Source organism: Amblyomma mixtum, chromosome 2, assembly GCF_055824585.1.
Source record: "Amblyomma mixtum isolate Tamu chromosome 2, ASM5582458v1, whole genome shotgun sequence".
Classification (NCBI taxonomy): Eukaryota; Metazoa; Arthropoda; class Arachnida; order Ixodida; family Ixodidae; genus Amblyomma; species Amblyomma mixtum.
The window spans coordinates 201771169-201799132 of record NC_143013.1 but is presented as its reverse complement, the minus strand read 5'-3'; the positions used below and the strand labels follow the sequence as shown (position 1 = coordinate 201799132).

The 27964-nt window shown below is 48.1% G+C and overlaps 1 protein-coding gene across 1 annotated transcript; it reads left to right on the top strand.

Annotated features, from left to right (window-relative positions):
• The first annotated feature begins 4256 nt into the window (after positions 1 to 4256).
• LOC149362238 (uncharacterized) lies at positions 4257 to 14508 on the top strand. Its single transcript, XM_089569670.1, has 4 exons — positions 4257 to 4428; positions 9781 to 9924; positions 11283 to 12500; positions 14157 to 14508. Exons 1-4 carry the CDS (start codon positions 4257 to 4259, stop codon positions 14300 to 14302), a joined length of 1680 nt encoding a protein of 559 aa, XP_089425796.1. The 3' UTR covers positions 14303 to 14508.
• The last annotated feature ends 13456 nt before the right edge of the window (positions 14509 to 27964 follow it).

Sequence of the window (27964 nt, the reverse complement as noted above, 5' to 3'; positions counted from 1 at the left end):
AAGTTTCGCGTTTGCGGCGTGTTCTTTCTTTCTAATGATTTCTGTCAGATTACGCAGCAATGGGACGTTTAATTTTTCGGCTCACGTTTAAAGCTTGACCTTTTCCTGCCCTCATTTCAACTTATTGCTGCTGGCTACATTGATTCTGTGACGTCAAGAACGTTATTCTGCCATACTTTTTGATTTAATTTGATTCGATTTATTGGGTTTTAACACCCCAAAGCGACCCAGGCTATGAGGGACGCCTTAGTGAAAGGCTCCGGAAATTTCGACTGCCTGGTGTTCTTTAACGTGCACTGACATTGCACAATGCATGGGCCTCTAGAATTTCGCCTCCATCGAAATTCAGCCGCCGCGGCCGGGATCGAGCACGTGTCTTTCGGGCCAGCAGCCCAGCGCCGTAACGACTAACCCACCGCGGTGGGTTTGTCATACTATATTATAAAGAGCAAAAATAATTACAAGGAAGTTTTACTTGCGCATAGGACCAAATGCATCTTCTTGCCTGTGTTTTTCGGGCATCCCAAAAATACGGACGCATACCCATTCGCAAGCTTCAAATTCTAACTCATAGACACGGTCGTTGACTCATATCAGACATTTCATGAAAAGAGGCATCATTTTCTAATCGCTCTTTAGTGATTTGTCGCCCGTAGTAGGAGCTTTAACTCTGATGTCTGTGGCGTTATCGCTGCGTGGCGATTAATACTGACAAGGCCGCGCTGCTACTGCCATTTCGTTTCGGTTTCATTTGGCATTTTCTTTTCCTGTTTTAATTGTATTTTGATCGGTAAAATAGAAGCAGTTTGATGCAAGGAAGATACGGCGCTCTGAGTAATATATACCAGTCAAATCTTTCACTCGTATTTCGACTTGTTTGAGAAGCAGCGGATGAGAATATTACGAACTGGATATATTTACTGCAGACTGTATCCTCGCTACCAACGCAGATATTAAACGAATCATTTTTACTACTTCGCCTCCACATGTAGAGCACCGCAGAGACTTAGCCTGAGCAGCGCTGCAGGCTTTGTTTTTTTTTTAAGAATAATCCACATAGTTGCAAAAAAAACAACTCTGATTTGCTCTGCAAGCAGTCGCTTGATATTGCATAGGGTATGTTTGCAGTCAACTCCAGTCTGCAACGGGGGCTTCTGCCGTGTATATAGGTTATTCCCAGTCGCCCGGAAACACTTTTTGATTGTTCGCGTAGTGACTTTATTCAGGCGAAACACCTGGCCTGCAGTGCACTGCCCCTCTCTTCTAGTGCCATAGCGTTGCAGTCTATGCTGTCGTCAACAGTTTCTGCTGGCCCCATCTCCAAGTTCCGCGTTTGTATGGCATTCTTGCTGAGAGTGCCTTCGTACGCTCCGCCCAAACGTATAGTCATTACAATGGGGGGAGTCTCAAACAGGTGCCCCGCGAAGCCTTGTCGTCCGGTGCGCTGACCTTAAATGTATCAGCCTTTGTTCGGTAGCGTCATGGAAGTTGCATCTAGGTTTCTTTTTTTAATTTGTATCACACCTATAACGCTGTTCAGAGTTTCAAGCCGGCCAGTGCTAAGAGCGTCGCATGTACTACAGGTCCTAGTCGAAATCAAGCGGAAGAAATGGGCGTGGGCAGGGAATGTAATGCTAAGGAAAGACAGGCGCTGGTCCTTAAGGGTAACGGAATGGATTCCAAGTGAAGGCAAGCGTAGCAGGGGGCGGCAGAGAATTAGGTGGGTGCATAAGATTATGAAGTTTGTGGGGATAGGGTGGCCGCAGTTGGCACAGGACAGTGCTAATTGGAGAGATATGGAGAGGCCTTTGTCCTGCAGTGGACGTTGTCAGGCTGCTGCTGACGATAATGTGACTAAGCATAGGGGAAGTAGAGGAAAACCCGACAGGGGACAAACATGACATTTTCTAATTTAGCGCCCCCTACCTCTTAAACGAGCATTTATATCAACTCGATATTTAAATAGTAAGATCCCCCTCCCCCCAGCATGACCATATATTCGGGTTTTGGTTGACCCGCCTGGCCTTTCCTAAGCGAAGAAAAAAATTCGAAGTGAGCCTTTTCGAGCCAGAAAGCGTTCGAAAAGAGCGAAATTCTTCACGACGCATCTTTCATAACTGCGCAGGCGAGTTAACCTAGCTTTCTAGATTAAGGCTATTTTTCCTATTTTGGTACAGTTCGTTATTTTTCTTATCTTATGCAATGTTTAAGAATTTGCGCTTTGGGTAATTAGGAGATAACGATTTTATCAGCAGGCAACCTAAGGGGCAAAACGCGACGCTGTGATGTTCTGGAGGAACTAAAGCATATGTAATGGACGTATTGCTTGCACTAAAGCTTGACCCTTGTAATCCCGTTCCCTAGGATGGTCGAACGTACAATAGGAAAACAATAAATGCCGACTAGCGTGCAAACAACAGCAAGAAAGATTTGGAAAGAAGCAAGTTCCGCCGGTTTCATGAAATATTTGGTGTTTCCGAAGGCCCTCGTCCCAGAAGAGTAAAATAATTGAGAGAATATGAAAGGGTGAAACCGTATACAACGCTTTTCGAACCTTACTGTCATAATCCGTCCGCTGGGCCTGAACAGCTATTTGACAACACATTGTGACAATGGAGGAAGCTGTGTTCGGTACGGGCTGCACCTTTGTAGGTACAGGCCAAGCACCCGCAGTTTGTCTACTCTAGGAATGGGAGTGCCTTCGAGGTGGAGGTCGATATCGAATTCGACTGCATCGGTTGCATCGGTCCTCGAGCGTGAGCGGATAACGAGTAGTTCCGACTTCTCAGGTGAGCACGTAAGCCCGCTCTCAGCCCCGTAGTTTTGCGTCCCCTCTTTGACGTCTTGATGGCTATCTTGAATGTGGCCCTCCGAGCCTGTCGTCATCCATATCCTGATGTCGTCGGCGTAAAGGACATGGTGTACGTCAGGAATTCTATAGAGCAGCGGGGGAAGGCCCGCCATCGAAACGTTGAACAACGTGGGCCGAGCCCTGTGGGGGCGCCGACCTGTGAGGCAGATTGGTTTGGAGTGTACGTCTCTTATGCGCAGTATAGCTGTTCGATCTGAAAGAAAGACCCTCACGTAGTCGTAAGTGCGCTGGCTATAGTGTGACATCACTGGGGCTGCCAAGATAGCATCATGCAGCACGTTGTCGAACGCCCCCTTTAGGTCCAAGGCCAGCACAGCACGGGCCTGGGTCCTGTAAGGATGATCTCTCACTTCATCTTTTAGCTGGAAGCGCACTTCTTGATCGAGAGATGCGACCGGAACCCGAACATGGTGTCAGGGAAGAACGCGTTAGTTTCTAAGTGTGCGTGGAGCCGGTTGAGCACGGTGTGTTCCATCAGTTTTCCAACGCACGACGTCAGGGATATGGGACGAAGTTACTGGAGAGCCAGAGGCTCGGCTGGTTTAGGAATTATGTTGATGTCAGCGGAGCGCCATTCATGCGGGAGTATGCCGGTCCTCCACTCTTCATTATTCATTATAAATGAAGAAAAAGTATGGAAATAGGCGCCGTTTTTTAAGAGCTCAAGTAATTTTCCCCACTCGCGGTTCCTCATAGTGCACTGTCATCGCTCAGCTTACGGGAGTATTTTGCAGAACGCCTCCATCGAAACTCGGCCAGTGTCATTGTGCTTAGCGCTCGAGCTGCCGAGCGGCCTAACGACTGAGCCACCGAGGCGGGTCATTTCTCCCATGAAAAGATCTTCCTCGAGCTGGCCGTATCCGTCGTGAGACACAGCTTACAGCGCGCGACTAAGACGCTCGCTGGGCTCTGAAGTGAGGAGGGAGTATGGCGTGTCCCGTTGTGATGGCTAGATTGGATCGAGAGACTGGAGCGGAGGTATGCCCTTTCACAGTGCGATTGGCGAATTTTATCACGCCATCCGCTCGCACAGTCTGAACCCTTAAGAGGCACCGGCTGTTCCGTCTGAGGCGGAACACTAGTGCTAACGGGTGTCGCATCAATACCATTGATCCTGTATACATTTTTGGCTTTGTTCTGTCCTTTGCTTACCCAGTATGTACATATTTAACTGGCATTATTTTGACTTTGAATTTGCTCTCTACTTTCATCTCTTTTTTACTTTACTTGCATTTCGTGTTGCATTTCTATCTTCTGTAATGTCTGTTTGTGTATCCTTAATTCAATGCCATTTTAGTTGCTGTAAAGTCATGTTAATAAATTAATTAACACTGTACATTGCATACCTGTGCAGAGTCAGCGATTTGAGCGTCCAAAACCGCGAATGGACCGTGGTTGGAGCGTGGCGGGGGCCGCCAGCCTTGCTGCATTTTTCACAGTGGTGATGGTGACGAATTCTGGCTTCTTCTATGTGTCTTTCATTGAAGAATTCAACGTGGACAGAGCGTCAGCATCATGGCCGACCAGCGTAATGTCGGTCATCTCCCACTCTGCCGGTTAGTCAATCCGTGCCGTAATGTGGGCCATTTACTTTTGCTTACTTACTACTGTTTTCTCCAAGTCAATTCTTATAGTTCTTAAAGGATTCTTATGAGGAGCATCACTGATCTCCTTAAGTAATCCGCACACAAGGTGATGCTTGGCCATCTTGAAGTTGGCAGTAGTCGAACGCCTGATATATCGAACTCCTAGGGCATTGCGAAAAAGTCCAATATATAACAATTGTAAATACAAAAATATTAAAAAAATTGCAGTAGGCAAGCTTATATTTAATCCCGGTACAAGATTACACTACACTAATGCTAGTGACACGCTTACTGCAGCGACGTGCAGCAAGCCAGCATGTTGGCAGCATAACGCTCGCTAGGAATTTGTAGGCATAACCTGCTTCGCATCGAAGCCGCAGCCGATGGCACTTTGGAACTTGCCCCTGTCTATCATAGGATGTCTAATCCGGTTGCCACTAATCTTTAAAAAGGATAATCGGTGATTAAAAGTCAGGTGCAGTTGCTTCCAGCAACTCCTTCGGTAGTGAAGCGAGCGAAGCACGCTCGCGAGGACCTCGGCTACGCTTTAGTTAGACAAACAAAAGGCATTGCGCACTCACGAAGTCGAGAAGGGTACACCATGAGCGCAGTACCCCTCCCATCTATTGTTTGAGTGTGCGCACTACCCTTTGCTGATTATGACTGACCAACTCGCCCAGCAGCCCATTTTCTTAAACTTAGTTGATGCCGGATTCATCGTACGACAGCGACGTGGCGTTGATAATAAATACAAGGGAACGAAATGGATCGTCAAGCAAGCGCCAACTTTACCTCGTCACGCGGTTTCACAGCGCTAGCTGTTCCAACATGTGCCAAAAGCCGTGCAGCTTACCCGTCTCCACGCCCGAAAAGTAATCGAAGAGCGCGGCTAAGAGCAGCGTTAAATATATCGAAGGATGTACTGCGCGAGTTTCCTACACTTTTACACGCCACTTTCAAAGCTATAATATTTCTATTCGATATCTGCAAAAATTCGAAATGTCCGGGTTCGACTCAATATCTTGGAGAGTAGCCTTGGTATTTCTGCTAGCGCTGATCTGAAATCGGTACGTATAACTTCCAAAGCCACTTTGGCTTGAGTGCTACTGCTCAAAAAACGTTACCAACGACCATGCTGAAGGTGCTGCGAATGCCGGCACTAACTGTGGTAATCACATTTGAAAGGAGACCTATCGCAGCTATACCGCCGGTATTCGCAGCGTCTTCAGCATGGTCGTTGACAATAATTTTTAATGAAGGCTTCATGGTGGACAATTGAATGACAGTTAAATAACGAGAATGTTCTTTGTTGCCATTGGCTTCTTTGTTTATTTGCTTTCTGTCATTTCTTTCTCTTCCATCCCAATTGCACCTGCTCTGTGGTCAGGCAAATGCGTCCCAATCTACTTTGCCTCACGAAGGCCAGATTGATGCGCATTGTTTGTGATGTCTGCTTTCCAAGATTGGTTTCGAAATTGGACTTCTCTGATGCCGTGCCCACGGAGAATTGCTCTTGCTTCCTGACGTCGAAATTTAGTTCACTAGCGATGGCAATAGTATAAGTGCGATCGAAAGCGGCTAGCAGGTTGATCAAATCCTGTGTACTGCAGAAGTGACTTAGCGGTTTGAGCATTCGCCTCGCATACGGGAGGTGCGGAGTTCGCTACCCAGTGCCACCGGGCACCCACCAGTGGTACAATAGGTACAAACTTTCACCTGGCTTCGTACTCCTGCGCGGGGCGAAATGCTAGGGAGATGACTCTTTGACCCCCACCGAAGACGAAGATACCCTGTTCCATGGCCACAGCCGCCTTTGGGTCATAACATGCCACCATGATCGTCGTAATAATCAAATGCAGGTTGTTTTCCTGTCAAGCTTTGCGATCCATTTTAGTGTGCTAGAATTACTGAAAGTGTGCCGTTCGAACGCGGATCAATTGGACAAGTTGGTGGCCGCAGCAATGAAAAGCGTAGAGGGCGCTGGCATTAAGGAAAGTGCACCAGTAACGCTAGCGGCGCTTAGAAAGCTAAGGCCGCGTCTGTCTCTGTAGTACATTGTTTCCTACGCTCATTTCTGCGCGAATCGCTTTGTTTTACTGCTGCTGTGTGGTGCAAGGCATAGTTAAGAGAATAGCGGAAAGGCAAGACGACAGGTGAAGCGAGGCGAACTGCAATAGCGGTTGCAGCCGGTGGAAAGAAGCTCTATTAATCGGCTTGCTCTCCACTGGAAACCGATCGACGAGCAACGTAGTCGTTGTGCTTCGGAAGAAGATATTGTACTGACAATTTAATTTGGTATCATGAGGCAGTTTATTGGCGATAAAAACAATACTATACCGCCCCAACGTTTGGCGAAAACAAATGCTTCCACAACATTCAGTACTCAGGCACACATACGTCGAACATAGCCAACTGCACAAGAATTCTATACCGATGCATTTGATCGTGACGATGTAAAACTTCGATACGTTGAACCTGTGTTTGTATTCTTCCTGACGCAAAAGATCACGGCAGGTACAACACTCAGCATAGCTCTATGCGTCTAGCTTCACATATAATACAGAGTATGGGCTTAAGAAGTCCAAAAGCAATGGAAGTGCAAGATTTACACTCAGTTCATTAAGCAAACAAGGGAAGGGGTATGAGGGGCTCGTTATAAATATGAAAGAAGCCAACAGCCGCAGAAACCAAGGGGCACAGGGGATTTTTTAATTTATTTATTTTATTTTGTGGTGTTGATCAATTTAGAATATTACTGAATATGTTATCGCTGAAAGCTTATTGATTAGAAAAGCAGAAGAAAAAACAACCACTGCCGCCTGTGGGATCCGAACCCACGACCTCCGAATTACGCGTCCGGTGCTCAACCTCTGAGCTACGGCGACGGCTGTCAAATCTTCTGCTTTCGGGGGTATTTATGTTTACAAGTAACCTAACCTTGAGAGTGTTCATCAGCGCCACCCACGTTCATAAGCGGCGGACGTAGACCGTCCTGAGTTGCCGCAGGTGTGACGTAGAACGTCATCGAACGGAGAGGGTGGAAGCTGCGTGAGAACCCTCTTATGCTTCCTATGGCGTCAAGACTGCCAGAACCGAGGCCCTCGCTAAGCAATTAAGCAAACAAGAGAAGGGGTATGAGGGGCTCGTTATAAATATGAAAGTTTAACTAATTGTAGTTTGACCGTATGGGGGGCGGAGGGGGGGAGATTGTTTACCGTTTTTGAAGAAGCTCGTTGGTAATGAGAAAGTCGGTACTTAAGGCTCGAGGATTGTTCCGACCACCTAGCTTCTTTGATGTGCACTGACATAAAATCGCACATGAGCGTGTTGTGAGCATTTTGCCTGAGTGAAACGCGCCTGCCATTCCATAATGCGACCATGCGCCCGGAAGTCGAGCACAACTTAAACCCACTGAGTTATCGCGGCGGGCGTGAGTATAATACCCCTATCACACGGGCAATCTCAATTCCCATTTAGTCAATGGCCATCAAAATTTTCGAGGGCCATCCGAACGTAACGCTACCATAGGGCAAATTTCAATGATCATTGAGTGAGTAGTCAACATATGGCACTAGGGGCAGAAAAATTTTGAAAAAATACGAAGTGAAGTTGAGTAGAGTGAGCCCAGTGTTGGAGTAATACCCCTGTCAAGCGGGCAAGTTAAGTGCACTTAAGGAAAGTGTACTTCGCTGTAAGTACACTTCGCCGCATCTAAACGACGCAAGTGGAGTGTCACTCGCGGAAGAGTGCACTCCGCTGAGAGTGCGTACACGGACCACACTTTGCTGGTCGAGTGCGTAGCCTCGACGCCAGCGGTTCCAATGGTACAAAATTTATAGTACATAAAAAGTACTTACAACTTTATTTTACGTGCTATAACACTGTTTTCAAAACAAAAGTTCATTGGTTATAGCTACAAGCGAAGCAACAAAACAAGTAAACGTGATCAGATGCAAGATCGGTGCCTGCCGCCATCTTGTTCGTTGTCGAAATTCTGGATAGTGTTGGCTGGTCTTGGCTTTTCTTCTATTTTCATTATTTTCATCCTTACAAACTGTTGAACCTCGTTTTATTTGCGCTATCATGTTAAGCAATCAAGTATTATTAGTTTTTTTTCTTTTCCATCGTCCTGTTCAGAAATTCCGCTCACTTTCTGTTCCCATTTTTTTTTTTTTTTTTTTACCACGAGTGCACTTTGCTTTCCCGTTTAGCACCGCGTAGTCCAAAGTGTCACTCGAGATGCCGAAGTGCACTCCCCGTAAGTGCGCTTAACTTGCCCGCTGGACTTTAAGTGGATCTTTCTTCGGAAAAAGTTATTCAAATACTTCAGAGTTCCGCACAACCTAGAGACAGCGGTGGCAGCGGGACGACGGGCAGAGATGCGCACTTCGTTCCTTAAGTATTCACTCTTCGCCGCGAAGCTGCCACAGATCAGTGATCCTTTGTCGTGTTCATAGTTACCATCATTGCAGAATTTGTGGGGCACTTCTTGGTCTCGGTTGTAGCCAAGTGTGCTAAGAAGCGAAAAAAAGAAACTAGGCGAAACGCCGCAACGCCTCACAACAAGAACAGCGTCGGTTTGTTTATATCCGACCGCCAGGCGTTCTGCGCAACTGTCATTTTGACTACCGAATAAAAATCAGTTTATGAAGTGGCTAATGTGATCTAAAATTTTGCCATTAAATCAAAAAGATAATTTGTTTATTTGAAGTTTTTATTTGTTGTTTTCTGAACATATGGTGAGTGCGAGGTTGCTCTCAATGGCCCTTCAGCTTACAAAGACCATTCGCGAACCTTTACTGATTCGATATCCATCGAGTTCAATGGTCATCGAAAACCATCGTGCGGCACTGGCTGATCCCGGTTGAGTTCGATGTCTATTGACTCAATGGGCACTGAAAATGCCCTTGTGACGGGAGTATAATTAACTCTGCAGGTTTATTTCCCCATATATCCTGAACTTGAAAAGCTTGCATCCAGATTGAAGCAATGAATGGACATAAATTGTGACTGATAAAAAAAATCCATAAAATACATAAAGTGACTGCCTCCCCCAAATTGGTAGTGCTTTCACAAAGTGTCGCTCCCAGATCATCGCGGTACGCCTTTCCCCAGTAGAAAAAACAGTGTATAGCGGCTACTGAGCCACTGCACCACTTCTTAAGAGGCCGCGAATTGACTTGCGGTCAATGCAATTATTCAGGAAGCTAAAGACTGCTCCGGCATACAGGCAAAGTCTTCCTTTCAACTTTGCTTGATGCCAAGTACCCGGAGCTGTCAAATAGAACATTGCCAATCTCGGTGCGGTCTCCTCCTTCGCAGGTCTTCTTGTTTACGTGGCCCAGCGTCGCCTGTCCGTCTTCCATATAGGATTGGCCGGGAGCGTCTTCCTATGGGGTGGACTACTGGGCTCCGTCTGGGCGCCCAGCATAGCTTGGATGTCTGTGACGCTCGGCGTTATTCATGGTAAATTTCTGACTTGCACCCGTGCCTTCTCGCTGATAGGTGAAATTTCCTTGACGAAACAGAGGTGCAGTGTTTGTCAAAAGTAACCAGGCTGCATGTTTTGCTTCTCATTCATATTGTAGAGTCATATTTGCTAGCGCTTAGTGAACACACGGGACAAGAACACAAATACACCGGACAGACGCTGTATTTTTGTTCTTGTCCCGTGTGTTCACTAAGCGCTAGCAAATATGAATCCAAACGCTTTCCAACTAGCCCAAGTTTCCGCCTTAATATTGTAGAATCCTCACCACTTCCCTAAAGATCAAAAACTTATTTGAAGGTCAGGACAGGGGTTCTCCTCACCATACAGAGATTCAGAGCTTCAGGGCTGACATAACAGCTTTAATATGCGACTGACAAGCAAACCGTGCAGCCTGGTTACTTTTAGCAAAGGCTGTACGCTCTAGCTGCAGTCTGTTTCCTGCTAATTAATCATTGCACTAGTATATTGCCCCTCATGCGCATCCTATGCGACTGCAGATTTTCTGAAGGCTACAATGCGTAGCGGAGTTCCGTCTCCTTGCCTACTGCTTTGTCGAGGTTACGTAGTACATGTGCGTTCGTTTTCTTTTCTCGGCACTGATGTCGCTCTGTGAAATTAATCAAACTGTATACAAAATTGCTTGCTGCGTGACTGAATTAATGCTGTGCGTATGTGCACGAGCGAAGTCATACTCACAAAGTAAATATAATAGCGGCCGCACACTTTTCATAATTAATAAATGAATTTAGCGCCAATCATAAAATAAATATATATCCTGTTCTAGCGTCGAAATATTTCTGCGAAACCGAGGATGCTACTCGCTTTAAGTACCAGTGAGAAAAAGCGGGACATTGCGTATCTTCTTCTTAATAGTAATACATTTAACCTAGCTCCTTAGGAAACAGGTTTATATAAATACAGAGACGTAACGAGCATTCCATCTACAGTAATCTATACCAAGACGCGGAAAATTTGCCTCAAAGCTTAGTGTAGCTGTTTTGAAAGAAAGTTATCAGAAGGCAAAGAAGACATCTAGAGGAGCAGGAAGTAATCGCACGAATGTGTCCTAAAGTAACGCTTGAGAACTGAGCGCGAGTTGTTTGTTTGTGCAACGCGCCTTTTACACCGCAGTGCTAATTACTTTCAGGGTTGCTTTCGGTAATCCTATTGGACATATTTCGTTTTTACGTCATGTTTAAAGCATGTCGTAAAGGTTAATGAGCGCATATATCCATATGTGAGGGCCGCTGCTGAGTGACCTACATAAAAAAATGAACTGAATGCGAGAACAACTATGCTAAAATTGTGTTCAAAACTTCTTGCCCGTTCGCAGGTACGGGCGTCGGCGTCCTCATCGTGACCCTGATCAACGTTGTCATGATGTACTTCGACAAGTACCGTGGCATAGCCAGTGGTCTCAAGTTCACCGGCTACTCAATGTGCTCCTTGCTTTATCCCATAATACTCAGCACTCTCAAGGAGGCCTACGGTTTCAGGGGAGCAATGCTCGTGTACGCCGCGCTCAGCATGAACGTGACGGCGCTCACTTTGCTCCTCAAAGAACCGCCGTGGCTATGTACTCAAAGCACCAAAAGCAAGGAGGAAGCACCTTCACCCGAACGCCATGCGAGCCCAGCACCTCATGAAGTAACTCCTTGCTCAGCCAGTTCCATGGACCCGGTGCAGTTGCGGGTTTCCGCAGCTGAGTTGGCAATCGCAAAAAGTGATTTGCGCTTGTTCCGCATCGAATCCCCTTCACCAGCAAACGCTGCCACCTACATGCGTGACGGGGTAAAAAGTCGAAAAGTAGTGCAGGCATATTTGCCAGAGAGTAATGAAGCCCTTGCTGAGAAAGCACACCGCTCAAATTTCTTTCCTGCGAACTCTTACCTCAAGCCGAGCTTCTGGACACTCCAGATGGTGCAGGAGGATCACTGTGCCACGAAGACAACCAGCATCGAAGAGAGAACTACACCAACTAAAACAGAGACTAGAAGTGACACCGGCGGTGCACATGCCGCCGCAGTTTCAAGTTCGAAAGAAAAGTTCATTACAGACAAGTCCCACCAGTATTCTCTATCCCAACAAGTTTGCCACCTTCTTGCATCGCCTCGTTTCTACGTCTTCGTGCTAGCAGTGGTGGCGGTAGACTACACGCTGGCCGTCTTTCCTACCACAATAGTCGACTACGCTCTTGACAAAGGGTCGGCTCGCGCTCAGGCCGACCTGGCCGTAACCTATTGCGCGCCGGCCGAATTACTAGGCCGGGTGGCGCTGCCTCTGATCGGCGACCATCGCATCGTGCGCAGGACGACGCTGGTGTCTGCGTGCTTTTTTCTGCTAGCCGCCACACTTCTCGCACTACCGGCCACATCTTCGTTCCTATCGTACATTCTGGTGTGCTCGTGCGCCACAATGCTCTTAGGGTGTTTGATGAGCTTGAAGCCGGTTGTTATTGCAGACCGCTTCGGTATCGAAGCTGTTCCCGTCGGCTATGGAGTAGCCGGAGTCACTCTGCTACCTTTGGTGTTTGGCAATCCGACTATCACCGGTAAGTACCAGTCTAGGTTAACTATGGACTCGATTGACAATGAAGTTCCCGACACAAAATCGTGCCACTTGTTGCATGCAGTAGCGTACACATTACACGAAGGAAGGATTTGATAGAAAGTATACGTAAAAAAAAGTTGGGTTTAGTTTGGTTTATTGGGGTTTAACGTCCCGAAGCAACTCAGGCTGTGGGGACGCCGTAGTGAAGGGCTCCGGAAATTTCGACCACCTGGGGTTCTTTATTGTGCACTGAAATCGCACAGCACACGGGCCTCTAGGATTTCGCCTTCATCGAAATTCAGCCGCCGCGGCCGGGATCGAACCCGCGTCTTTCGGGTCAGCAGCCGAGTGCCGTAACCACTGAGTCACCGCGGCGGCACATAAAAGAAGTATCTGAGGAAGCAACTGTTTTGTGTACTGCACCCAGCTGCTGACCACTCCATCCAGAAAAGGTCCAGGAAAGCCGCTTTGGCTTCGCAGAGCTATGTCTTGCTATGCGAAAACGGCCGCAAGTGTTGGACCTATCAGCCGCAGGCAAGCTTTAATGTTACGTGCCCTTTTTTGAGATGCAGCTTTCTACGCAATTTTCGCCAAGTTTCCCCTCAAAGAATTCAGTGAATAAATATGGTACACCTCTAAAATAACCCGTAAAACAGCTTTATATTATGCACTTCAGTACAACTGAAAAAACGGCCAAAGAAGCCCAAGGTTTCTTAAGCAAACGCAATGTTTTGGAGTCAGCTTGGCTCATTCGTAAAGGATACAGGGACGGGAAAAATGCAGGCTAGCTAATACAGGCAGACAGTTTTAGAATAGCGTATTCCGACTACCACCACCGCTTATTGTAGTAGCCATATACAACAATAGCACCTAGGAGCTATTAGCGCATGCGTATTGGAGGCACGCGGTAAGCGGTGTCGATAGAGAGCATAAACTGTGCTAAAACTCTACTTTTAGCACAGCTCATACCACAACCGCTCACCGTGTAGCACGAGCCCTCGGTGCGCATGCGCAACTGGCGCCGCTCGGTCACGTGCATCTCAGCTTTGGGCATACTACAGCGTCGGAACCATCTGCACATGCGCATTGGAGGCTCGCGGTAACCGGTATTAGTATAGGCGCAGCTGAGCTAAGCCTCCGTCAGCACAGGTTCGTTTACATACATGGCGAGATTCTTGGGAGTGCCTGCCTCTCTCTACCTGCAGTAATGCACAATCCTTGGTGAGATTATTTCGAAAGAACCACTATCACTGTCCAGCACGGCACGAATATGGCAGCACTAAGGAACAGTGTTTCTCGAAGATCCACTGTTTTCTATTGCCCAAGTCTTATCATTTCCAGCACATGTAGTGGATGGTTAATTTTTCTATCAGAGCACTCTGTTCGGCCTCAGGGGGCCAAGCATACTTTTGTGCAATCTTTTTTTTTTCGATTTGGGATTTTCCAAGCTAATTTCATACAAAGCTGTTTTTGCTGCCGATGGCACCGCGGATTTAATCGGCTTTAATCTGAAGGAAGCGCGACGAAGAGAGCCTAGCTGAGCGAAACTGTCCGCAACGAGCTCTTGGTGCAAACTTTATAAGGCCTTATCAAAAAGGTTTTGCCAATAACTCTTACTGAGGAAAGCCTAACTCACCTAAACCCTTTTTTTTTCCAGGCTACTTTCGTGACATTAAAGGGAGCTACGATGGACTGTATCAGTTACAAGCTGGCATTCACGGCTGCGTCGGCTGCCTCTTTGCTCTCTTAGCCGTGCTGGACCGGAAACGGCGGAAAGAGTTGGCGACCAAGCAAATAACCTAACATCTTAATAGGCACACCTGATGCCACACGCTCACGACGTGGCATCAGGTCTGCCGCAACGCAAACGTTTAGCTGCGTGATTCACAGCGCATTATTTGGCGAAAGCCACCTACATGACTTCCTATCTTGTATAAAGTATCCTCACCCTTACTAACTGACGACGATGTCACAAACGTTCCAAAGGATGAATAAACACTGAAAACGAAGACTGTCCTGTCTGGCGCTAAGTCTATACGCAGCAGATAATCATCATCATCATCATCATTTATTATCCCTTAAGGGCCCTGGTTTGGGCATTACATAAGGGGGGGGGACAAGAAAGTATGGCCATGGTCATATTTATACAGACAAGAAAAACACAACGAGGCATGGTGATGTACGTGCATTTCTATGATCCGTGCATTTTGAAATATAGGGAAAACAAACAGACGAAAATTACACAGGCAGTTATGCTCCGCATACTTTTAACAAACAACACTTAACATAATTTAACACTTTGCTCTAGGAGATAAACAAATATTAGTGATTGTACTTTAGGTTGCGTGAAAATTGTCTCCATCGTAAGGCTGCAGCAATTTTCAGATTTCAAGGCATGTAAAGCACAAAAGAAACACTCACTTTGGAATAGAGAAAAAAAATTGCTGAGGCTCAGCTTGGCTAAGCCTGGGGAATGCGAAGCATATTAGTGGCTAGGCTTGGTAATACATGGCTTTCCTTGGTTGAATACTTGGTCATTTTAATACAACCACTAGAAGCCTTCGTCGTGGGGGAAGACAACGGCATGGCTACAGCGGAACGCCGACTAACCCCGAGACGCGCGTTGGGTGAGCGCCTGGATTGCCACGGAAGCCGCGTCTGCCTGCCCGGTGGAGCGAGCGTTTCACCTACACCGAGTGTGAACGCGCGTTCGAAATGCGCGGGAATGCGCGGGTGTGACGGCTAGGGGTCCCACGGCGACGGCGCGAGGTGGAGGCCGGCTCTCTCATCCGATGTCACGTGGTGTGACGTCACGGTGTCACGTGGCGTGACGGCTAGGGGTCCCACGGCGACGGCGCGAGGTGGAGGCCGGCTCTCTCATCCGATGCCACGTGGTTTGACGTCACGGTGTCACGTGGGGGTCCCACGGCGACGGCGTGAGTGGTAGCTCTAGCAATATGCTTCGCATAAAAACTAGCAGGTAGTAGTGAGTTGCCTCTGCCGCGTAGTAAATCAAAAAACCACGAGACAAAACGCAGAGAAGAAACGTGGACTCAAGGTATCCTTCATGACATGTTTCTCTTTGAAAACTCCTGTGGTGCTGCTCTCTTCTTGCTAATCATGCACACCACAAAGTGCTGAATTTAATAGCACCCGTGACAAGCGGACATTAGGTTCATTCGTTTCAAAAGTACTGACTCCGAGCATGCATTAGATTCCTACACGTGTACGCGGGCCTGACGCCTGGTTGCCCATCTGCTAGGTAATCATGATATCCGTGCCTTCATGTACGTTTTCGTTTTAGTCGATATTCTTTGCAACCATTAATCGGCGTATAAACCAGCTGTCACCAGTGGTGTCAGCGTTTCCTATTATTCATATGCTGGCCGAAGTGCCGGTGTCGAAGATCTCTGTTTCGTACAAAACTCATCTCGTTTTTCTAGACATCAGGGTGCCGCCTGATTCGTTAGTCCTTGGACGTGACTTACACTTGCCGCTGCATGTTTCAGAATGAAGCTGGATACACTACATAGCGACACACATATCAGCGCGAACAGGTTTCTGTCTTCCGGAAAGGGCGCCTTCGCCTTTTGACGTTAACCACTTGTCGCTCTCTATAGCTTGTTAAGAGTGGACAACGAGGCCTGGCGCCGGCGGCAGAAGCATAGACGACGACGGCCGGGGCTGTTGCTCTCCAAATCACCTAACCGATCGAAGGACGCTGTCTACCACGGGCCTGGGAGAAATTACTGTCAAACGAGTGTCGTCGTTAGGCAACGATGTGGCGAGAACTTGGGACAGCAGCAGCAACGCTGGAAGCAGAGATGCACATGAAGCACGGCGGACAGCGGTATACGTTGGCCGAGTCGGCCTTCGGCTCACCGAACGGGATGATGCTACGCAAGGTCACGCTGAGCGAGGCTGCTAATTGAAAGACGCTGTGTCGAAGGGGTCTCGTGCTTCGGCCATCCAGCGGGGGAGTTCGAGAAGGTTCAACCACCTGCGAGGAGTCTGCGGGATTCTGCTTTCCCACGGAGGCAACGCACAGAACACTTGCGGCAGTGGTCAAGGTGACGCATCTGTGTTTGATGACTGTCTTCCCCTTCTCATCCCCCGAGCTGTGAGAGAGCGAGAGAGCTTCAGCACCGCCCCGTGCCGTGGGTGGTACCGCCAGCGTCATCAATGGCCCATCCGATTGGACAACGTTATTCGAACCAAGTTCCCCAGTCAGGGATCTAGGGAACGCGAACCGTATTTAACGGGATGTTGTTGTGTGATCGGAGCATTGTATTGCATTGCATTGCATTCGATATTGCATTGCATTCGATTCGATTCTCATCTGTAAATATGTAGAATAAACCCTTTTGTACAGTTTCCTCGATAGCGCAGTCCGACAACGTCATTCGGAGCCGGTACCTGCGGGGCTAAACGAGTTAGTCATCTCCAGGACCCCTCCGTCTCCAACACTGGTTCCAGCGGTGGGATAGAAGCCCCATCTTTAACACTGGTTCCAGCGGTGGGCTTGTGTGGCCCCGTTCCTAACACTGGTTGGCAGCAGCTGGGATGGACCGTGCGACATCGTGCTTTCTCCACGGGTGAGCGTTTTGGTTTTGCTATGGGATTCGCCAGGCTGTAAGATTCAGAGAATAATCTTGACTGGGAATCAGGGCTTTGTCATTTGAGAGGGGTTATTCTCAAGGCATTGTGGAGTTAGCAGAGCCAAAGCGGAGAAGGCGTTGTCATGGAACTAATGGAATTGTGGAGGTCGGACTTGCTGTTGATATGCGAGGAACTGTCTTTTGAAGTGCCGAGCAAAGTAACCAAAATTGAACTGTGCGAATTCATTCGTGAACAGGTCAAGAATAACGATCAACTGCTGGTAGATACGTGGAATTTGGTACAAGGGGAAAAAGAAAAAGCCCGCAAAGTAAAAGCCGACCAGGAGGCTAAAGAGAAAGCCGATCGGGAGAAAAAAGCACGTAAGGAGCAAGCTGATCGAGAGTGGGAAAAAGAGAAGGAACGGCAACGGCAACAGTGGAAGGTTGAAATTGAAACAACGAAACTAAAGATATTAGAAGTTCAAAACGAAATACGAAGAAAGGGCGGTAGTGTGAGAGCCGGAAGTCCTGAAAGAGCAAGCGATGCTTATGAAATAGGTCCGCAGATAAGACCCGAAAAGTCTGTGACCGTAGCCGCGTTGGTAAATTGCGACACCACGAGGGAAGTGGCAGAGAACGCGTTCAACCGGTGCGGTGGTCCAAGAGAAGCCGCAGAATCCGAGACCGTGTCCGGAGAAGTTGGACGTAATGCTAAGAGAGAGCATTCCGAGATAGCGTCTAAACTACACGAGTGCGAGGATTCTCCTCCAAGTGAGGTAGGAGTGGCAACGGACAACTTTGTCGGGACAGTTGCGAGCGCGACCCTTTCAGTAGAGTCGATACAGGCGTCAAACCGGCAGGACCGCGAAAAGGGAGATTTTCCTATCGAGAAAGGTTTCGAAGTAGGAACAGCGGAAACCCCCTTTGAGAGTAACAACCGCGGTAAGAGCGAGTTGGGATGTCACAGTGGCTTCAGTGACAAAGGCTCCGGCGAGGCTGCCGAGCAAAAGGACAGCCAGGCGGGCTCAGTTGTAGCTGAGCACTGCAGAGTAGAGGATGGCGCGCAGAGCGACAGCCAGGCGGGCTCAGTTGTGGCTGAGCACTGCAGTAGAGAGAATGGCGCGCAGAGCGACAGCCAGGCGGGCTCAGTTGTAGCTGAGCACTGCAGTTCAGGGAATGGCGCGCAGAGCGACAGCCAGGCGGTCTCAGTTGTGGCTGAGCACTGCAATGTAGACAATGGCGCGCAGAGCGACAGGCAAGCTGGAGAGGACAACTCCCGATGGAATGAGCTGGGGATCTCAGGGGCAGTTTCATGTCCGTCTGTCAGCTGCGTGGATCTGGCACTCTGCTGCGAAGGCACAGAGGCCAGTTTGGAATTTCATGAAAATTTCCGAGGTGCGACGGAAAAACTAGAGATAGCTAGTTGTCATCAGGAGACGCACGCGACACAGTCTAGGCGCAGAAAAAGAACAAGGGCAAGAACCAAGAAAAAACGAATCAAATTCAAAGCCCTAAATTCGGTTGCGCGGACAGGTGCGAAAAAAAGAAATGCGGTGGAAGGAAAGGAAGCCTTCCCGCGTTGCGCCTCGTAAACTTGCAGCTGCAGTTGATGATCTCGCGACGCGTGCAGCTCGTTCGAAGGCTGACTGCAGTAATGAAAAGGGAAGAGCGCGTTTTCCAAGCAAAACTGGCGCGAAGTGCATAAAGGGGCATCGCCCTGCAATAAAGACTAGACCGCGCCGTCCGGACAAAAAGCCAGTTAGGAAAAAGGCAAAGCGGCCCAAGAGATCAGAAACCGCAAGGTTGCGCGGCACTCAGCGCATGCGAACGCAGGCGTCGAACAACCGAGACGACACATGCAGGCGTGTTCGGCGGGCGCACTTGAAAAGGAATCGTCCTTCACATTTGGCACCGCATTCTAGGAAGCGTGCATGGCGGATGGGTAGCCGAGCTTCCTGCTTGGGGCGAGAGAAAGAGGCACCTTCTCGCGCTGGTCACTGCTCGTTGTCCAGAGCCAGATTCGGTTATCGACATTGTAGGAGCGACCAAGGTTTTCGGAGAGCCTCGAGGGGGCGTGGAAACGACAGTGAGAGTAGGGGATCGTTTTTTTCTGCAGCCTTTTGTCACGAGTTGACCGCAGTACAATCAGTCAAAGCGCGACCCCGGCGGGCGCGTCTGAAAGACTAATCCTTTCAACTCGGCGGCGGGGAGTCAGCTTTCCCCCCCGCGTGGCGATTTGAAGTAGCTGTTTTTTTTTATTCCTCTTTTTTTGTGTGTGTTTATGAAATCAGGCAGGGAAAGGCTACTTTTGAGTTAAAACGAGTTGATCGGAGGTTACTGTTTTTTTTTTCCTTACCTTAGATAAGGGCTATGGCGTCACTGAGTTAGAAAGGCTATGGTGTCACTGAGTTAGAAATCACAGGTGTCGATTTCCCATGCTACCAAGAGATAAGGGCACTCACAGGAGTGCAGCTCGAGTAGAACTACGCTTAGCGTCGCGTAGGCGGAGCGTTGATCCCTTGATTGACTGACACCTTACGAAAAGGGAGCCCCACTGACGTATACTGAAATGACCAAAGAGAAAACTCGTCAGGGGGAAGCGCTCGTGTCCAGACCTTTGATTCGGGCCACTTATTTTGTTAAAGAAGCTCAGTGTGACGCCAGTGATAGAGAACTGGGTGCTATATTAAGTCAAGTTGGCGACGGCCACAAAGAGCACCATGTTCAGTACGTCAGCCGCAGGCTGACATGTAGAGAAGCGTTAAGCGCTTTAGACAAAGAGCGCGCGTTTGGTTTAGGCGGCACAGATGTTGTCGGGTTACCAGAGCTACTTGAACGGCGCAAAGTTCATATTTGAGACTGGCCATCGTCTCAAACGTGCTTATGACAGTTTTGTCCCCCCAAAAATGGTCGCTTGCTTAGACGGAGTCCTGCTCTCCAAAAACAATTTCTCGATGCGTTTCAGGAACGGAAAACCGCACGGAAATGCTGATGGATTCAGCCTATTGTTGTAGACAGGAGTACTTGGTAGGACCACCTACTGTGTGTGGGTTTTTATTTTTAACCTTGGTCCAAGCAGTCCGTCTTTGGCGATTTCAAAGGGGATATTTTGCGCTTTCTCGGCACCAAAATTGCGCCAAAATCCAATCATGTTTTAGTAAACATTTGTTGTCATTGTGGGAAGCCTGGTGGGTCTTTGGCAAATTCCGAGCGCTTGCTTGTGGGTCAGTGCCCTGTCTCGTGGAACAGTCGACTGATGCCATTCTTTGTTGAATGTTCGAGCTTGGATGCCATTTCTGGAAACCAGCCCTACCACCCGACTCCGGCCTCATCTCTTCCTGCCCAGCGGTCGTGAACGCTGGCCATTCGAGATTTTTCGGGCCGCGGACGAGCTGTTAAGAGTGGACAACGAGGCCTGGCGCCGGCGGCAGAAGCATAGACGACGACGGCCGGGGCTGTTGCTCTCCAAATCACCTAACCGATCGAAGGACGCTGTCTACCACGGGCGTGGGAGAAATTACTGTCAAACGAGTGTCGTCGTTAGGCAACGATGTGGCGAGAACTTGGGACAGCAGCAGCAACGCTGGAAGCAGAGATGCACATGAAGCACGGCGGACAGCGGTATACGTTGGCCGAGTCGGCCTTCGGCTCACCGAACGGGATGATGCTACGCAAGGTCACGCTGAGCGAGGCTGCTAATTGAAAGACGCTGTGTCGAAGGGGTCTCGTGCTTCGGCCATCCGGCGGGGGAGTTCGAGAAGGTTCAACCACCTGCGAGGAGTCTGCGGGATTCTGCTTTCCCACGGAGGCAACGCACAGAACACTTGCGGCAGTGGTCAAGGTGACGCATCTGTGTTTGATGACTGTCTTCCCCTTCTCATCCCCCGAGCTGTGAGAGAGCGAGAGAGCTTCAGCACCGCCCCGTGCCGTGGGTGGTACCGCCAGCGTCATCAATGGCCCATCCGATTGGACAACGTTATTCGAACCAAGTTCCCCAGTCAGGGATCTAGGGAACGCGAACCGTATTTAACGGGATGTTGTTGTGTGATCGGAGCATTGTATTGCATTGCATTGCATTCGATATTGCATTGCATTCGATTCGATTCTCATCTGTAAATATGTAGAATAAACCCTTTTGTACAGTTTCCTCGATAGCGCAGTCCGACAACGTCATTCGGAGCCGGTACCTGCGGGGCTAAACGAGTTAGTCATCTCCAGGACCCCTCCGTCTCCAACACTGGTTCCAGCGGTGGGATAGAAGCCCCATCTTTAACACTGGTTCCAGCGGTGGGCTTGTGTGGCCCCGTTCCTAACAAGCTGTATTCCTTGAAATTTACCCGTTCGCGTTTTAAATTATGCCACTAGCACATGTACAGTACGTACAAAACCGATGGACGTCAATACTAATAATCAGAGAAATAATCGACGCTCTCAGGAGGAGGGAGAGGAGGAAAAACTTTTATTAAGTATATTGTGCTTGTTTCTTGAATGGAGCCGGCAGTCCAGGATACCAAGTGGCGCCGGGATCCTGCAGGCCCGCTAGAGCAGTTGTCGCTCTGAACACAAGATTCAAGCCCTCAGAAATCGACATTAAGGCTCTGGACAAGCATCTTACCACGTGTCTTTCGACTTCAAATTCATCATCATCAGCCTCACTGCGCCTACTGCAGGAAAAAGGCCTATCCGACATCTCTCAAACTAACCATGTCCTGTGACAGCTGCGGCCACCCTATCCGCGCAAACTTCTTATTCTCATCCGCCCACTTAAATGTCTACCCTCCCCCCCCCCCCCTCCCTGCTGCACTTCCCTTCTCTTAAAATCCCTTCCATTAGTCTTAAGTAGCATCGATGATTTTGTCTTCGCATTTTATGGCTTGCCTACGCCCATTCCTTCTTGATTTCGAACTGGATGTCATTAACCCGCGTTTCTTCCCTGGCCCACTCTGCCCTCTTCCTGTCTTTTAAGTTTACACCTATTATTTTCTTCTCCATAGCTCGCTGCATGGTCCTAAACTTTTTATTTGTTTGTTCAATACTGCCGGCCGCCTTTTGGTAGCCAAGGCAGGAGTGGGTTAAAGACGGGTACAATTCTTGGTCCACAACTGATCCACCATAAAACCCAGCCTGTCGATAGCATCAGAAACAAGCGCTAGATCTGAAAGCAAGCTCGTGGTTGCAGTGACCCACGATGGTCCAACGACAACCTGCTTGAAACTAAATGAAAAAGCAAGATCAAGTAGCAAGTCACAATGCCGGCGTGAAGACGAGATGCTTAAGGATTCCCCGGGTATCTTGTTACATTAAAATCATCGCACAAAATCACATGTGCATGTCGCTTTTTGTGTTCATCCAAGAAGTAATACAGCGTTTCAAGTGTACCGAGATCAGAACTTGGTGGCCAATAAAAATGCTGTGATTGCAAAAATTAAGCAAGGTCCAGACCATTTCTGTAATAGTGTGGAGTGGTATAAGTGTATAATCGGTTATCTTTTTCTCACTACGGCTATCCCACCCCCTAAAGCTGAAGTCATGGCGGATAATTTCATGCAAGTCAGGTATCATGTCTTTATTCAATTCAATTCAATTCAATTCAATTTCATTTATTTTCCAGAAAATTCTGGCGGCTGCCTGGACTAAAAGCTGTAGGTATACAGCTTGACGAGGCCCAGGCAGCCGTTACAAGGCATAGGAGCAGACATTGTTGAGAACATTGACATACACACAAAAAAAAAATAAAAACGAACACATAGATAGGTTACAGTTTTCACAAAACAGGACATCCAGAAAGCACAAAATCATCAATAAATTACAATAGGGAAATACGGAAAACATATTTACATAAGATACAAGGGAGCAGCTGTACTTTGGCGCGAATTATACGTCAGGAATTATTTTTGAAGAAACAATTCACGCAATGCTTTCTTAGTAGGGTTTTATCAGGAATTCTATCATGCAGCCAAGTTTTGGTTTGCACTACAACGTCGGGACCGTATTTAAAACGAGTACTTCTAGTTCATCGATTTTATTCAACATTCAGCGAGTATTAATATTCGAAATGCAAAAATCGCTTTGACCTGTGTCCCTACAGACAGTTTTCCGTCTCTTGCGACTACCCGTTTTCCTTAAATTGTACTGAAGGTGTCACTGCGAAGCTAATGAGAGGCTATCTTCCATCCCACCAAAACAGTTTGCCATTAACTGAAATTTTGTCGAACAACAGCACGACTTTGTCACCCTTGCCTTCGTAATCAGAAGCAGATGCTTCTTCCGGATTCATAGTACCCGCTGGGTGAAGTCTTCCGACATGCTATAGGCTCATCCCTTCAGCTCCTCGCAATTATTCATAATATTATCCTTATCTCTGCCATCCACAAGTTTTAAAAAGACAGGCCGACACTTGTCCTCAGCTGGACGGCCAGTTCTACGAATACGCTCAAAAGCCACGTTTAGAACCTCCAGCGTGTCGGCCAGAATGGTTTTAGAAACTACCTGTTCGAGGGAAAGCTGGTTTTCTTCTATGGTTTCGTTCATTTCCTATACAATCAGGTTGTCTCTTCTTCTCCTATTCTCTAAATCATCCACTTTCAAAGCCAGTTCTCGACATTAGACTGAAGTTCATAAACTCTGCATGTGTAATCAGCTGCCGGAGTGGAAATGTCGTCAAGCTTCGTATCGATTGAAGGCAACTTAGTACACGTTTAGTTTACCTCGCTGTTTGTAGCTTGCAAAGTTTGTTTCAGCTGACGAACGTCATCAGTTAAGGTTCGAAGCATCTCTTCAGTATTTCGTCCTGAGTTTGAATCTACATCACCACAAGAAGACACTAGGTTCACAAAGCAGCGGTAAATAATAGTAAGCGCAACACTGAATGGCCTGTGGGCACGGCAGAGGCAAGAGGCAAACATGAGAGGCAAACATTACTGCGACAGGCGTACGCTACGCGTTGGTTTCTCACATGAACTAAAAACAGGAAAGGATCCCCGCACCCACCGGCGGGGATCTTCGAAGTTGTCTCTGTTTTATGCTGCCAGAACTGTGACGTAACCGATGTCGGTGATGAGTTTACCAATATGAATGAATTGCAGCTTAGCAATGTCCCTCAAAAGGAAAGTAAATGACAGCTGTATCTTACGGGTACTCACCTATGAGGCATAAACGTGAATGGTAACGAAAAGGGTTCAGCTTAAAATGTGGACTTAAACTAGTCGCTCATTAAGTCGTCCAACCATTTTCATATCATTCTTTTAACGTTGACTCCAAAATTCAGGCCAGAGGAGCCAGAGATAGAGGAATAAATAAGAGTTGTGCGGCACGAAAGCTTACCCTTCCAGAGCCATCCTACAAAAAAAGCCACTTTTCCATTACTCCGTCTAGAGCACACAAGCCCTCACATGACGGGTCTGAAGTGTTCTGCTCCAGTGGATGTTGCGGATGTCCGCCATCAACTGTATTTCCCCCCCATCAAGTAACGTTGTTCCAAGATTGATGAGATTCCTGTTTCAATAGCCGAAAAGGAGGCGCGTTTGATGGCGTTATAATTTTGCAGTGCACATATAAATCACGCTGTGAAGTCAGCCGACTGGAACTCTTTCTTAAAGCTCAAGCAGTCACTGGCTTTGACTGGCCAGAGCGTTATTAGGATAAATTTGTGTGTTATGGTAGGGAGCTGGTCTGCACAGGGCGTTCGAAATTAGGCTTCGAGAATCTTTAAAAACAGACGCTGAGCGGTACATGAAAGCTGCTTTTCCACCTAAATTATGGGACAAAGTGGCTACAATTAGGTAAATAAATCTGACTTCTTAGTGTTTTATTAAATAAAATCTGCTATTAAAATTAAAGAAACAGCAAATACCCTTCGTTTTAGGCGTTTATATTCCTATCTAGATACTATCGTTCTTATCGGGGGCCCAGCCAGCGGAGACGGACGAGCCAGGCTGGCGCCATCGGGCTACGCTGATCAAAAGCGCTGTTTGTCGGAGAAAACGCAAGGAACGCTGGCGTGGGGGTGCTTCTGTAGTTGGCGTCGCCGTGAACAAACGCGTCTAACCCCCTTCGCCGGGGATGCTGAATGCGGCCTCCCGAACTGCGCATTCCCGCGGGCTGACGGACTCGACACCCAGTGGCGGCGACGGCGGAGGTGACGGCGCCGCCAACCCATCGCCCGCGTGCGCCCTGAGCAGCCGATAAAACTGGGGTGGTCACGGCTGATTGTCCCTTCCGCCCACCTGAAGAGGTCACCAGTGTGAGCCGTCAGCACTCGCGTCTCCCATGATAAGGATCGCCACACAGCAGCCAACGACCTTTTGGGCCTGGTCAGCCCGCAGCAAACCAGACTGCAAGGCGCCAAGTTCGTCCTTGCCAGTGTGTGTGCCTGTGCGGTGTGCGCGGTCACGTGGTGAGGGCGGAGCCTAAGAAGAAGCTAAAGGCCCATTGGACACTGGACCGGAGTTCAGATTCCCTGGATAGGTTTCTAGAGAATATGAACGGTATTTAAGCCACGAACTAGTTTGTAGGGAGCTTCTTTCCTGACCTTTGGTCTCTCTCTGTTTATATTGTAAATAATGTAAATAAACCCCGAAGCTTACGGCTTCTCCTGAAGGCTTCCCTCCGCAGTCTGCCCACCTCATCCTCATGCGGTGAAGACCATGGTCCCGGATCCACCGATCACATCACTATCCTATTTTATGAAGTCCTGGTGGAACATTCCTCCTGAGAAGTTTCATCCTTAAAATTTCGAAATTGATCTCCGGAAGTATTCATGCTACACAATGACGATCGGCGCGAAACTGCTCCCTGTCGTTACGCAGCTGCAGGCTGTGGCATTTTTTTTTTTTTTTCAAGAAAAGAAATGGTGTACCAAAGTTCAAGAAATGGCGCACCACCTCCAAGTGTTGCATGTACCATTTGCCGGCGAAACGGTGCACTCAAAAACTGCGTTGCCTACAAAGAAAGCGAGAGATAGAGAGCAAGAAGGAAGGCAGGGATATTAACCATAAGGGTTTTCTGGCTAGCTACCCTGCACTGGGAAGCTATTCAGAAAACCTTATGGTTAATATCCATGCCGTGAGAAGGGATGACGGGATTGAGAAGAGAAAGAGACAATGGATGAGAGGCACATTCGCAATTGGTCCATCTAGCCAGCCGCTCTCAGGAAGCAAAGCATTCCTTGTAGGCGTTAAGGCCAGTCGACTTCTGTAGCCACGGTTCCAGGATCTTATCCTGTGTTTAAGGGCGAGGATTGAGGTGCTCCAAAGTTTGCATCAAACATGCATTCTAAGTGTAGTGAATGAACGTTGATAACTGATGTTAGTTAACTACCGGATTTAGGGAGACAGTTATTTCTTCACTTAGCACCCGGCCGGTCGCAACACCTATGTCTGGAAAGATATTTCGAGCTCTGCTGCCGTCTGTTGGTAAGAAAAATTCGAAGAATCTCATTTTTGGCTATCCTGTACTTTCATGGAAGACCGTCTCTTTTTGACAGCTACAGGAAGGACGACAAATAACAAAGGCGCTGCCTCAGAACTGCGGCGGTGGCTGAGTGGTTACGGCACTCGGCTGCTGACCCGAAAGGCGCGGGTTCGATCCCGGCCGCGGGGACCGCATTTCGATGGAGGCGAAATTCCAGAGGCCCGTGTACTGTGCGATGTCAGTGCACGTTAAAGAACCCCAGGTGGTCGAAATTTCTGGAGCCCTTCACTACGGCGTTCCTCGTAGTCTGAGTCGCTTTGGTACGTTGAACCCCCATAAACCAAACCAAACCAGACCTGCAACAGTTTCACACGCATGTATGCAAAGCATTGATTTTAAAATGAACCTGAAAAGACTAGTTGTTGTCACATGCTTTCGGGGAAGCTTCAAGCGCTTGCCTAGCGACGCCGCAATACCTTGACGCAACTCTGTTCAGCAGCAAAAGACAGAAAAATGCGAAAGTTGTACACGTGTCGAGGCCAAAGGAGAACGAGAGCAGTATATGCGCATTGTGAGCCCTCTACCTTGTCTAAGCGCCGCAGCTGGGAGCCCGAGAGTTTCTGCAACCATTCCTCTACTCGCTCCATGTGGTTTCGTACGACAACTGGCGCATGTCGACAAAGTGAGGGCAAAACGATTGAGCACTTGACAACATAAACTGGGGAGAAAAAAAAGCAGACTGCGGCGAATGTACACCCCGTTTACTAGGATTATCTGCTTTCTTTATGAGCAATTCGTGGCCTGTTTTTAGGCCTCCTTTTTTCATAAGTGTTGCCTAACTTTACCCAGTTGTTCGCGTTACTGACTGACTAGGCGATCGCTTTTGCTCGTTTGCCGTGGAAAGATTCATCTGCGTTTGACAGGAGTTAGCGCTCGCGCGGAGAACTTTTTAGTACGCACTTTTCGCTTGCATTTACGGTTGAAGACATATGAAGGTGTTTGCCCCAACGTGCATCGGGCTAAGCCACGCATCGAAGCGAACTTTTAGAACATACGCAACATAAATGCTCCGCTAGCTGTCGCGCGCAGCGAGGCACATTTGAAAGATGTCCTGACAGTCAAGGTGCTTTCCAATCGCTGGGTATACAGGGCGTTCCAGTTAAAATATTCTGCAAATTTTAGAAATAGTCATTCTGAGTTAGAAGAGCGCTTTTTTTTTCGGCGTAGCATTGCCAGTGGTGTAGCGCATCAGAATATAGCAAAGACGCGCTAACTAGTAGGCTGGTCAACTAATATTGAATGGTTAATTTTTTTTTACTGTCACTGTTAGTCATATTATTTATTGACAGGCGTGTAGTTCACCATAAGTAATATTCATATCAGTTTTTAATTCATGTCATTTATTTCGAATTTCCAAAACGCACTTACCCTCGGCGCTTCGGCCCAACATATTTGC